At 43.0% G+C, this 12,463-nt stretch overlaps 1 protein-coding gene across 1 annotated transcript in view; it reads left to right on the top strand.

The window, feature by feature from the left end:
• Positions 1-3,864: 3,864 nt before the first annotated feature.
• TSPAN13 (tetraspanin 13) overlaps positions 3,865-12,463 on the top strand; it is a 44,233-nt gene continuing 35,634 nt past the window's right edge. Inside the window, exon 1 of the mRNA XM_063450733.1 lies at positions 3,865-4,120. Within this exon, the coding sequence (XP_063306803.1) occupies positions 3,869-4,120 (252 nt within the window). The 5' untranslated portion in view covers positions 3,865-3,868. The remainder of the gene's footprint in view (positions 4,121-12,463) is intronic.

Below are 12,463 nucleotides of genomic sequence, written 5' to 3'. Positions count from 1 at the left end.
GCCGATGTCCCTCAGCGCTGGGTTCCTCCTCCTCCGACATTAGCGATGGGGGGGAACCTAATGTACATGTGTGGCAAGTGGCACGTGTCCATTAGGCTTTCCCTATAGTTAAGCATCTTAGCTGTTCCTAGAATTGCACTCTTCTGGACAGCGATCTCAGATGTCCCACCTGGAATCTGATGAAGCCACTTCCCCAGCTTGGGAGTTACAGCCCTGAGTGCTCCTGGGACTACTACTGCCTTTGCTTTCCACATACTTTCTAGTTTAATATATAATGCCACAATACCCGAGTATTGCAGTATGCAATTATATATTTTTATAGGACTAACATAATACTTGAAAGACAAGCTTTTGAGAGTTTACGTCTCTTCCGCAGGTGAGAGATATCAATACACACCGGCAGACTCACAAATACTGAAATGTATTTCTAGGGTCCTTGCCTACCTTTTGCCAGGAGAGTGGCTTTCCTGAGGGAGTATGTTGTTTTGGGGAACTGTGCTGCTGGGTATGCTCAGAGAATTGTTCTGGAAGGAAGTGTTCTGACATCACTTCCTGTCAGGATTACTCTGCAGGAAAACCATGGGCGTAGTCTGCACCATTCAGTAATGGCCATATCATGAGAGATGGGGTGAGGGGGGGGGGTGAGATGGGGTGAGGGGGGGGGGGTGAGATGGGGTGAGGGGGGGGTGAGGGGGGGGGGTGAGATGGGGTGGGGGGGGGGGTGAGATTACTTCAGAATATGCACTTTGTATTTCTATCATAGCACAAAATGTCTGCCGATATAAATACCCTGACAGGTTGCATGCATTACGCCTTACCCATAGGAAACCACTGACTCAATGCTTTTCAATGAGGGATTTAAAGACATTGGGTGTCATCATGCAAAGCATAAGGACATCCAGTGAGGTTTCCTTGAAACTGCAGGAATTGTCTCTAGTGGGTGTCTTGTATACTGCCCCTAGAGGCAGTCTTAGTAGTGCAATGTAAGCATTGCAGTTTCCCTGGCTTCAATTGCAGGGCTAAGGTGGACAGGGACAATGCCCCCAGATCACTTAAATGATATGACATTGTCTGGGAGCCTATAGTGCCCCTTTAATATAACATGCAGTTTGGTTTGTACGTAAAAACCCAAGGGCAGAGTACAGAATATTTGATAGAGTCCTAACCTCAACATCTGTAGAAAGGGATTCAGGGGTAATCATTTCAGATTACTTAAAGGTAGGTAGAAAATGCTTGGCTATTTAGGGAGAGGTATTAGTAGTAGAAAGAGGGAAGTGCTCATGCCATTGTACAGAACACTTTTGTGACCTCACTTGGAGTATTGTACGCAGTTCTGGAGACCGTATCTCTAGAAGGATATTGATACTTTAGAGAGAGTTCAGAGAAGGGCTACTAAACTGGTTCATGGATTGCAGGATAAAACTTACCAGGAAAGGTTAAAGGATCTTAACATATATAGCTTGGAGGAAAGATGAGGCAGGGGGGATATGATAGAAACATTTAAATACATAAAGGGAATCAACACAGTAAAGGAGGAGACTATATTTAAAAAACAAAAAACTACCACAGAAAGAGGACGTAGTCTTAAATTAGAGGGGCAAAGGTTTTAAAATGATATCCGAAAGTATTACTGATAGTGAGGAATTTTCTCCGTCAGGAATTTCCCCTTGCCATGGTCTTTCTTATCAATTTGAATCTGTATTTCTCCTTGTCACCAAATAAGCTGGTGAGGAGCCCCAATGAACAAGACAAGACAATGCAAGGTTCAAGGGGACTTCTAACATTTAATAGGCTGCAGGGCCGGCCTTAGGGGTGTGTGAGCTGTGCGGCCGCACAGGGCGCCATGGAGCAGGGGGTGCCCTGGCAGCCGACACAGCTCGCACATGGCCGGGTGACAGGGGAGCTAAAACAGGTACCTGGGTGGAGGATTAATTATTCTCCACCCAGGTCTATAAAAAGTTGTTTTTTTTTTTTTAAATAATAAATTGCAGCAGAGGGGGCTGAGCTTAACGAGCGGCAGGGGCGGGGTTTATCGCAAGGTAGAGCTAATAAATACCAGGAATACTGCTGCTCAGGAACTGCATCAAATCCCTCTTCCAGCCATAATGTAAAGCGGTGTGACTGCCTGCCTCTGTGTGTGTGTGATTGTCTGCCTGCGTGTGACTGTTTGTCTGTGTGTGTGACTGCCTGCCTCTGTGTGTGTGTGACTGTCTGCCTGCGTGTGTGTGTGACTGTCTGCCTGCGTGAATGCCTGCCTGTGACTGACTGTGTTACTGCCTGCCTGTGTGTGTGACTGCCTGCCTGTGTGTGTGACTGCCTGCCTGCGTGTGTGACTGCCTGCCTGCGTGTGTGACTGCCTGCCTGCGTGTGTGACTGCCTGCCTGCGTGTGTGACTGCCTGCCTGCGTGTGTGACTGTCTGCCTGCGTGTGTGACTGTCTGCCTGCGTGTGTGACTGTCTGCCTGCGTGTGTGACTGTCTGCCTGCGTGTGTGACTGTCTGCCTGCGTGTGTGACTGTCTGCCTGCGTGTGTGACTGTCTGCCTGTGTGTGTGACTGTCTGCCTGTGTGTGTGACTCCAATTGTGTGTGTCGCTGTAGCTGTGCCGTTGTGTGTGCCTGTGCCTGTATGTGTGACTATCTGCCTTTAACTGAGTGTGTGCCTATCCGCATGCGTGAGTGCCTGCATGCCTGCAACTGAGCGTGTCTGACTGTCTGCCTGTGCCTGTGTGTGTGACTGTATACCGGCAACTTGGGGGGAGGGGCACCGTGAAGACTTTTCGCACAGGGCACCTAATGATCTAAGGCCGGACCGGATAGGTGGTCTTACAAGCATTATCCAATCCTAACAACGTAACATCTTAACCTATAGCTAGCTTGCAGGTGGATCTTCATGTTCATGCCTTGCACACAGCTAAGTTTCAATATAACTACGCACTTAGAATTAATACGCATTTAGAATCAAAAGATATTACCTATGCAGTTCTAAATCACATTACTAAGCAGTTATGATCAAAGAGAGAAACACAGGATATAACACTAACATCCGTTACACGATGTTCTATAGCTCTTGTCTAGGGGTATATTCACTAAGCATTGTATGTAGACAAAGTGTATTATTCCCAATAGCTGACATGCTCCAAGTTGGCAAATTTAAGACTGGACATCCGGTCATTTGTAGCTTGAGCCTTGGGTCATTTGTAGCTTGAGCCTTGGGTCATTAGGCATTGTATATAAGCAAAGTATATTAGTCCCAACAATTACTTTACTGAGAGGGTAGTGGACGCATGGAATAGGCTTCCAGCTAAAATGGTAGAGGTTAACACAGTGAAGGAGTTTAACCCCTTAAGGACCAAACTTTTGGAATAAAAGGGAATCATGACATGTCACACGTCATGTGTCCTTAAGGGGTTAAGCATAAGGCTATCCTAGATATAAAATAAGGCCAGGGACTAATGAGAGTATTTAGAAAATTGGGCAGACTAGATGGGCCGAATGGTTCTTATCTGTCGTCACATTTTATGTTTCTATGATTACGATTTGCATTACTGCTAGCAGTGTTTAACAATGATGATTTTGTCTGACATTTTTTTTTTTTAAACTAAAACACACTTAAACGAAAAAAAATAATAATTCCAAAGCAAATCTACTTAACCCCTTAAGGACCAAACTTCTGGAATAAAAGGGAATCATGACATGTCACACATGTCATGTGTCCTTAAGGGGTTAAACGAGATTGCAGCCCCCACTTTCAATCTCTATTCTTGAATATTCCACAGTCCAGACTAATGCCATATTAACCAAGAAATTCGCGTTCTCCTAAACTGTCACTAGAGGGCGCACACAACCTGCACTGCACAGACCTCGCTGCCATGCCTTTCCATGCAAAGAACAAACCACCTCCCTCCTTATCTCCACCTAAGCAGAGAGGTGGAGAGACAGTAGTCACAGCTGTCGCATCTTCCAGCAAGCCTTTCAAACCTTTTTCCTGCCTGCTTCTTGCCACGGATTCCTCCCTGCCTGGCCCCAGGACACCAAAAGCTCCACTGAAAGCCACCAAAATGGTTTGCGGTGGGTTCACCTGCACCAAGAACTCCCTATGTGTCCTCAACCTGCTGTATATTGTGAGTACATTCCATTAACCTGCTTTGTTAACTCAGCCTTGCGGTGCTCCATGTGCCTAGTCACCTCTTACTGCTGATGCACCATCATGGTGTTTTCCATGAGGGCAGACCACACAATGCTTTTGTTCCATCGGCAGTGAGTGGAGATCCTGGTGTGATTGCCTGCACCTGCTATGCTCGCTCACATGCTTGCTCATTCATTAGCTGCTGGGGAAAGTTAGAGCAGCTCAGCACAATGAACGTTCTGTTAAAAGAATGTTGCAGGGTCAACGTTCTAAATGTGGAGCTGTCGCCATGGGAACCAAGTGGAACGTCGCTTTTGATTGCAGCACTTTTAGAACTTTGCTGCAGAATCCCAGATACTATAAACATAACCCCCCACCCCCTCCATTTTCCTGTCTGGCTGCCCGGTCTTCCTATCTGGATTAATTGCAGCTCTCAGTAGCAGGAAGGCAGCGATCAATGTCATGCCCGATAAACAGGATACTATTACTGGACTTGTATTTTTAGATCCTCATCATTCAGTGCTATGATACGTGAGATAGGTGGATGTGGGTTGGCTTTCTTCCAGGAGAATCTCTGGTTATCGATCTGCTGGGCCTGAGCAGTGTTTGCTTTCAGTATAGATGTGTGCAGGGATAAGATGGGTGTTCTTGATAACCAGGGCTTTCTTGATGTCAGTAATTTTTAATGTGTGAATGTTTATCTTAGGTTACTGGGGTTTGATGAATGGTTTACCCTCTTTAACCCCTTAAGGACCAAACTTCTGGAATAAAAGGGAATTATGACATGTCACACATGTCATGTGTCCTTAAAGGGTTAAAATCCAATGGTTTCCCCAGACTGTGCACTCTCCCATGACATTGATTGACATCACAGACAAGCATATTTTCACATTGTTACAGGTTCAGGAGAATAATGTGAGTGGTCAAACTCCAAAGAGCAGACTGCTTTTTATCATTGCTCATGAACACTTTTATTTGATCTTGAGCATTGTAGGTATTATTAGTCTTTTTATTATTAGTCTTTTGTGAAGGCCAGGCTCATGGTTACATTTGTATTGCAGTGTCTACACATGTGGCGCTCAGGAGGAAAGGGGCCAATTGCCTCTTTCTTCTTGAAAATGTAAGGATTATCCGCTACAACCGAGGAATGTGTATTGTGGGATTGCTAGTTTTGCACAAAATAACATGAAATAGGATGACTTGGTGCATTGTTGAGCTACGTTTCCAATTCCCATGTCAATTTTACACATTTGCTGATATAGTGAAAATAGTATATTTTTTCTGGTATTCAAAGTCTTCTGTGGGAGGGTGATTGAGAATGAATGAATGATATTCCCACTCCCCTCCCCTCATCTATTCGGATGAAATGGTCATGTGAATATATCGGTGTGTTTCCTAATTTGTTTTAATTCAGATTTAATTGTGACTGATCTTTTTTTATTGAGACATAGAAGCATGTGGGTACAGAATGCAAGAAAGGGTGCAATAAAGTTCCATACAAAATGGGGATAATACATTGCAGTGTACAACATCTCTAAACAATTATCAGCCTCAGTTTCTTTTTTTTCGTCTATGATTTTTAGTAGAATGCACCCGTGTAGGATTCTCGTGAAAGCGGAAGCATATTTCAAAGTCAGGAGAATATCAGAGAGTTTAGCTTTAGAGAAATCGCTCTTTACATCATAAGAGAGTACGCATAAAGCATAGCAAAAACTTGTCCACCAGCAAGTTGATGCTTCAGCATACCACCGTACGCGTGGGTCGCATGAAGGAGTGTTAGAGTTCCTGTCGTAATAGTGTGTGTCACAGGGTGTAAAGATAGAAAGGGGGTTACAAGAGGAGGAGGAGGGGGGGAGTGGGAAGAAGAGGGAGGTAAGGAGTATCTAGAATAACCCAGAGCCTACACCAATAGGGTACATTAAGATTAAGAATGTCCTTTGAAAATGAACATCATCCTGCCTAACTTAGAGTGAGCTCAAAGTCGCTTAGCTATGTACGCTCGGAGGGTAACCCCCGGCGTTGCTCGGATGTGTGTGTTGGGGTCTAACAGGTCAATCAGCCATCCAGTGGCGGTTGTGTAGAGATGCGGGCAGAAGAGAGAGAGTGAAGAGGTAGCAGGAGTGTGTCCGTTGTACGGAGGGCGTTGGTGGAATGTTGGTGTCGGGAAGCGTACATTGGCCTCGCCACGGGATGTCCGGCACCCCCGCGTGCGTCGCCGGTTCACCGACCTAGCCCCGCGTGTTTTGTGATATGAAGACAAACCATGGATACCATCGCTCGGCGTGTTTGCCCCCTCTGTCCTGTAGGGATGCCTGTAGCGCTTCAGCCCCTTGGATATCCTCAACCCTGCAAATCCATTCTTCTTCGCTGGGTATCTCCGTCCGTTTCCAGTATAACGGGATGAGCGACTTGGCCGCGTTCAAAAGATGTCGAAAGATTGACTTTTTATAGGAGGACAGCGACATCTGTGTAGGAGGGCCAAAGCGGCCGACCAGTCCGGTATGTCGCCCAGTATATCTGTTATTCGTCGTTTGATCAAGTTCCAGAATGGAGTTATTTCGCTGCACTCCCACCAAATATGCATTATCGTCCCTCTAGTCCTCTGACATCTCCAGCACGTTGGAGCAACAGTTGGGGAAATCCTGTGTAGAAGGACCGGGGTCCTGTACCAGGAGGCAATCAGCTTGTAGTTGGTTTCTTGATATTGAGAGCTGACCGAGCTCTTGTGTTGCCACAGAAGTGCCTTGTCCCATTGTTGTGGTGTGAAGGTTGTGTCCATCCGCTCCTCCCATTGCCTGCGAAACATTGCGTTCGTCGTCAGGTGCCCCGTCAGGAGGTGTTGGTAGAGTATAGAAATAGCATTGTCCATGATGATCCTCCTCTCGCAGCAGTCCTCAAACCATGTGCGTGCCCTATGTAATCGTTCCTTGTCCCGCATACTATCATGGTAATGCCTCACCTGTAAGTAACGGAGTATTGCCAACGGCGTCCGGGGTTGTCCCTCTAATAGGACGTCTAGGGGACGTAGTGATCCATTCTGTAGGATTGTGTGAATGGGTATGTATGTAGTCACGTCCTTCCATATAAGGGCACATCGTTGCTAAATAGCCAAAATCTAACTCTAGCTGTGTTGGATTTAGTTTGCCTTAATTTGTAATTTGGCTTTAAAAACACTTTTTAGTAAATGGCTAAGGGCAATTCGCTCAGATGCTCTCACCTTTTTATAGTGTTCTAGTGAAGTTGCTGTGATAAATATAAAATGCCCATATTTACAAACAAATTCAGTCAGTGGAAGTATGTGAGTAGTGTAAAGTTGTTGTCATTGCTTTTTACTGACCAGCATGAAACAAGGCCACAGGAGAACCCATTTTACTTACCTTGGAAGAATGAAATGATGAGTTGATCTTGTTAGGAAGCAAATTGGAGCACTATACACTCTGCTAAAAAATATTGTGCTATAATGTAATATTTCCTTTAAATAGAGGATGCAGGACCGCATTCAATGTCTCTAATGCATGGCTGCCAAGAGATTTTGTAATGTTCCATGAAAAGGAGATCTACAGTGATTATAGTAATTACAGTAATAGGGGGCCCTCATCTCCATACATTCTCTGGACCCTTCTAGATTAGACATACTTATCATGGACTACTGACATATACTCTGTGTTAAAATTCTTGTTTCTCCTGCCCTGATGTTAACTCTTTTTGGCAGGGGGTTACGCAAATCCCATAATATCAAACCATTGACACATCATGTGTCTTGAAGGAGTTAAATGGTATTGCTAAACAGGTGTTTAGCACTGGTCATTTCAGAGATACTAGATGCTCCAAGTCTTCAATAACTTCCAGTTATGTAGTTTAATAAAGATTTATGGATATTTTTGCCTGGAGAACAGACAACTCTTTTTGACTTCATTATAACGTACGTTACAATGTTTAAAACTTTATTTAAACAATAACTTTAGCATTTTGTCAAGGCCGATAGACAAAATCTTACAATTCCGTAAGTTCTTATGGTATAGTAATAAGGATTTGGATTGTTGATACTGTAAAACCAGTTCTCCAATTGATTCTAAAGTTACCATGGATCGTATGTTCACAAGGATTGGCCACACGCAGAATCATGCTAGAAATTAGAATGTGAGGAACAAACCTGTAATGTTTTGGGGGGATATTTTCGTAAAGGTAAGTTGGGACGGGTAAACAGACTTTTAAAAATGTAGGACAATTTAGTAGATCGTGGAAGAGAAAATATCTGTAGCTGGACCACGGTGGAGATTTTGGCCAACTATTTAACTCACCTAACATCCCAAATGCGAGGGGAATTCTGTTCTGCTCCTCTGGTTACAATGGCCCGTGTTAATGTCCTGTGGAAATATCTAGCTAAGAAGTGTCTAATAGGTAACCCTCAAGTTGTTTTGGGAACACACTTCCCATGATGCTTTTCTAGGCTAAAGGTTGGTTGGCTGGCTAAAGCATTGTGGTTATTGTATGGTCCTTGCAGATGTTCATATGATCATTTAATTAATTCCACAAGGCATTGAGATGGTTTATCTGTTAGTGATATTTACCATACATCTTCTTTAACAACTATTGTCATTTTTTTTTTTTTATACTTCTCTCGATATAAACAGCAATAAATAATGACAACATTTCCAGCAATAGATCTGACTAGTCTCTGTTCAGCAAGCTGTAGATAAGAAACAGTTCCACGTCTTGCAATGACACGGTCTTTAAAACTTCCTAGGACTGTAGCCAGGCACATGACTCCCTGTGACTCACAGGTGACATGTTTGCTGACTGGGAGGAGAGACATGAAATATTTCTTCTCGTTGAACTACCTTAATAGCTCTTATTTGCATTCAGACTTGTGCACCTGTAAACCCATTTTACAGCCTAGAATTAAGTTGATGTGGATTAATTTTCCAGTTAACAAACGGGTAGTTAAAAGCTTAGAATCTGGCCTGCAATCTGCTATGGATAAGGTGAAAAGCTTGTCAGGCTTGTTCTGCGACATTTGAACAGCGTGTGTGTTTTTTTTTTTGTTTTTTTTTGCTGATGTAGCTGGTTACGCAACTCCAGGTTTAATAATGTGGTTGAGCCCCAAAAAAGTAGGAGGCTCTTTACCATAAACCAATCACAATGTTTGCATTATTAAATATCCATATGGATCTAACTTAAATCTTGCTGCACAGACATTGTAATACTTTGTAAAAATGATTTTACCAATATCATATACGTAGTACTCAGTAAGTCAAATTTTAAGAAGTATAACATTTCAAATGACTTGTTTGCAAGTACAGAATAATATGTTTACACTGGATTAATGTTCAATTGGATGCCCTGCACAGTATCTTCGTGATCTTATCCTTATATTGCTTTGTACACAAAGTACTAAAATACCGTATATACTCGAGTACAAGCCGACCCGAATATAAGCCGAGGCCCCTAATTTTACCCCAAAAAACTGGGAAAACGTATTGACTCGAGTATAAGACTAGGGTGGGAAATGCAGCAGCTACTGGTAAATTTCTAAATAAAATTAGATCCTAAAAAAAATATATTAATTTAATATTTATTTACAGTGTGTGTATATAATGTATGAATGCAGTGTGTGTGTATGAATGCAGTGTGTGTGTATGAATGCAGTGTGTGTGTGTGTGTGTGTATGAATGCAGTGTGTGTATGAATGCAGTGTGTGTGTGTATGAATGCAGTGTGTGTGTGTATGAATGCAGTGTGTGTATGAATGCAGTGTGTGTGTATGTGTGTATGAATGCAGTGTGTATGTGAGTGCAGTGTGTGTGTGTGTGTGATGCAGAGCATTGGTGGGGGGGGGTGGGCATTTTTTTTATTATTATTTAATTATTATTTTAATATTTTATTTCTTATTTTCTTCTTAATATTTTTATTTTTTTCGTCCCCCCTCCCTGCTTGTTAGCTGGCCAGGGAGGGGGGCTCTCACTCCCTGGTGGTCCAGTGATGTGCACTGTGTAGGAGGGGGGCTGGCAGAGAGCTGTAACTTACCTTTCCTGCAGCTCCTGTCAGCTCCCTTCTCTCTCCTCCGGTCCGTGCAGCTCCCAGGTCAGCTACCGCTGCAAGTCTCGCGGCCGCGTGGAGCGAGACTTGCAGAGGGAGCTGACCTGGGAGCGAGACTTGCAGAGGGAGCTGACCTGGGAGCGAGACTTGCAGAGGGAGCTGACCTGGGAGCGAGACTTGCAGAGGGAGCTGACCTGGGAGCGAGACTTGCAGAGGGAGCTGACCTGGGAGCTGCACGGACCGGAGGAGAGAGAAGGGAGCTGACAGGAGCTGCAGGAAAGGTAAGTTACAGCTTCCTGCCAGCCCCCGTCCTTGTCTGTATTATGGCAATGCAAGTTGCCATAATACAGACAATTGACTCGAGTATAAGACGAGTGGGCTGTTTTCAGCACAAAAAATGTGCTGAAAAACTCGTCTTATACTCGAGTATATACGGTAGTTTTAGAACAAAAGATTTTAGGTCGGCTTAAATTTATGGGAATAACATTTAGTGGGTATTCCCCATCCACCGTTTCGGATACTTGCGTAATCAATCTTGTATCCGTGTCTTACCATACCAACTTCGAACTGGGCGCTCCTTTTAAAAAAAATAAATTATTAGATCAATTTAAAAACTCCAAAATCAGTAAAATAAGAAAAGGGAGCGATGTGAGTGGTTGAAAATTGCTGTTTAAGCATGAAACAAGTTTAGATTGTAATCTCCCCATCCCAAACCTTCTGTTATGTCAATTTTTGAAATTGACTGTTTAAAAAGGTTGGTATGGTGTGATACACATACACCCATTTGCTGGGAACTTGGATGTTGCGGCAATCTGAGCTGGTGGATTTTTAGAAACAGAACAGGGTGTAATGCCTCAGGTATCCATTGGATTACTGTACTCGTATATTTTTTTGTTTAACTGTGGTGGCTTATTTCCTAATCTTTGGCTAGTTTTGCCATTATTGATGTCAATTTATAGGAACACTTGGAAATGTATATATGAATGCTAGGTTATTCATTGACAAGCAGTTTGTCTGAAAAAAATATTAGCAGAGCATTTCTTTGGAACATGGGGTGAATAGCTTGTACGTATACATGCACACAGAGCGATTTTTCTTTATGCATTCAGACAAATATATAAAATGTATGTACATTTACACAATTGTTTTCATTTATTTGTTCATCTTTTCTAGAAATATTGGTGAGTCAAAATCTTTTTCTGCATGAGTGTTGATTGACGTGTCTGTAAGTGGACATTGGGCCATTTATGGAGCTAAAAAGAAGACAATAATAGTAGATGGCTCCATAATTTTCTATTCTTAAGTGGGTTACCCCAACCCTTTTTTTTTTTTTTTTTTTTTAAATAAGTATGTTTTATTTTGAAATGCCCTATTGTCCTCATGCGAAGCGTGAGGATGTCCAGTGTTGTTTAGGCGACCTAAGGTCCGGTAAAATCCTAGAAAAGTCTTTAGTGGCTATCTGGTAGCCAGCCACTAGAACAGGGATAGGCAACCTTCGGCACTCCAGATGTTGTGGACTACATCCCCCATAATGCTCTTACACACATATGCTGGCAAAGCATCATTGGAGGTGTAGTCCTAAACATCTGGGGTGCCAAAGGTTGCCTATGCCTGCACTAGAAGCTGCCTTAATGCTGCAGTGAGATGAACCCAGAACAAATCTATGAGATGAGGTGGTCTGGGTGCTATATTGTCCCTTTTAAAGCAGCAGTAGTATCTAAACTTCAAGTGATCTGTATTCCATTTTCCAGAGTGGACTTTGAATTTGGAATGGTTATGGTGTTTGTAAAGGACTCCGTACAGTCCCTAACTAATTGAAGTATTTGGCAGCATGACATTAGATGCTGGAATAAGTATTTACTTCAAATTAAGAAATGTTATGACAATATTAAATTTTTATGGTTTGAATGTACCTAGAGCAAAGTCCTTCTTTGTTCCACCAATACTGCATGCGGTGCTGTGTGACTGTCTTTCTTATCAGAAGTTTCCCAGTCACTGCCACCTCACAGCTGATCAGTTCAGAAGGGTACTGACTGTATCAGCCAAGGCATTCTGCCAGGGGCTATTAGAAGAGCTGTAGCTCTGTATGAAATTATCACAGAAGACTTAGCCCCTACCTCCATCAATTCAACTATAGAGTTACTATCAGTGATAATCATCCAGTATGCGTCACTTGGAGTTATGGATGTGCCTTTCTATGGATAAAATGGCATTCAATTCTAAAAATATGTGCCTCTTTATCCTTGGGATATATGTAACCTTAGGTTTAAAAAATAGTGCTTTCCTAATATGGTAAGCCA

This window comes from Pelobates fuscus, chromosome 4 (assembly GCF_036172605.1).
Source record: "Pelobates fuscus isolate aPelFus1 chromosome 4, aPelFus1.pri, whole genome shotgun sequence".
NCBI lineage: Eukaryota > Metazoa > Chordata > Amphibia > Anura > Pelobatidae > Pelobates > Pelobates fuscus.
The sequence above is the reverse complement of the archived record's forward strand: the minus strand, read 5'-3'. Positions and strand labels throughout refer to the sequence as shown.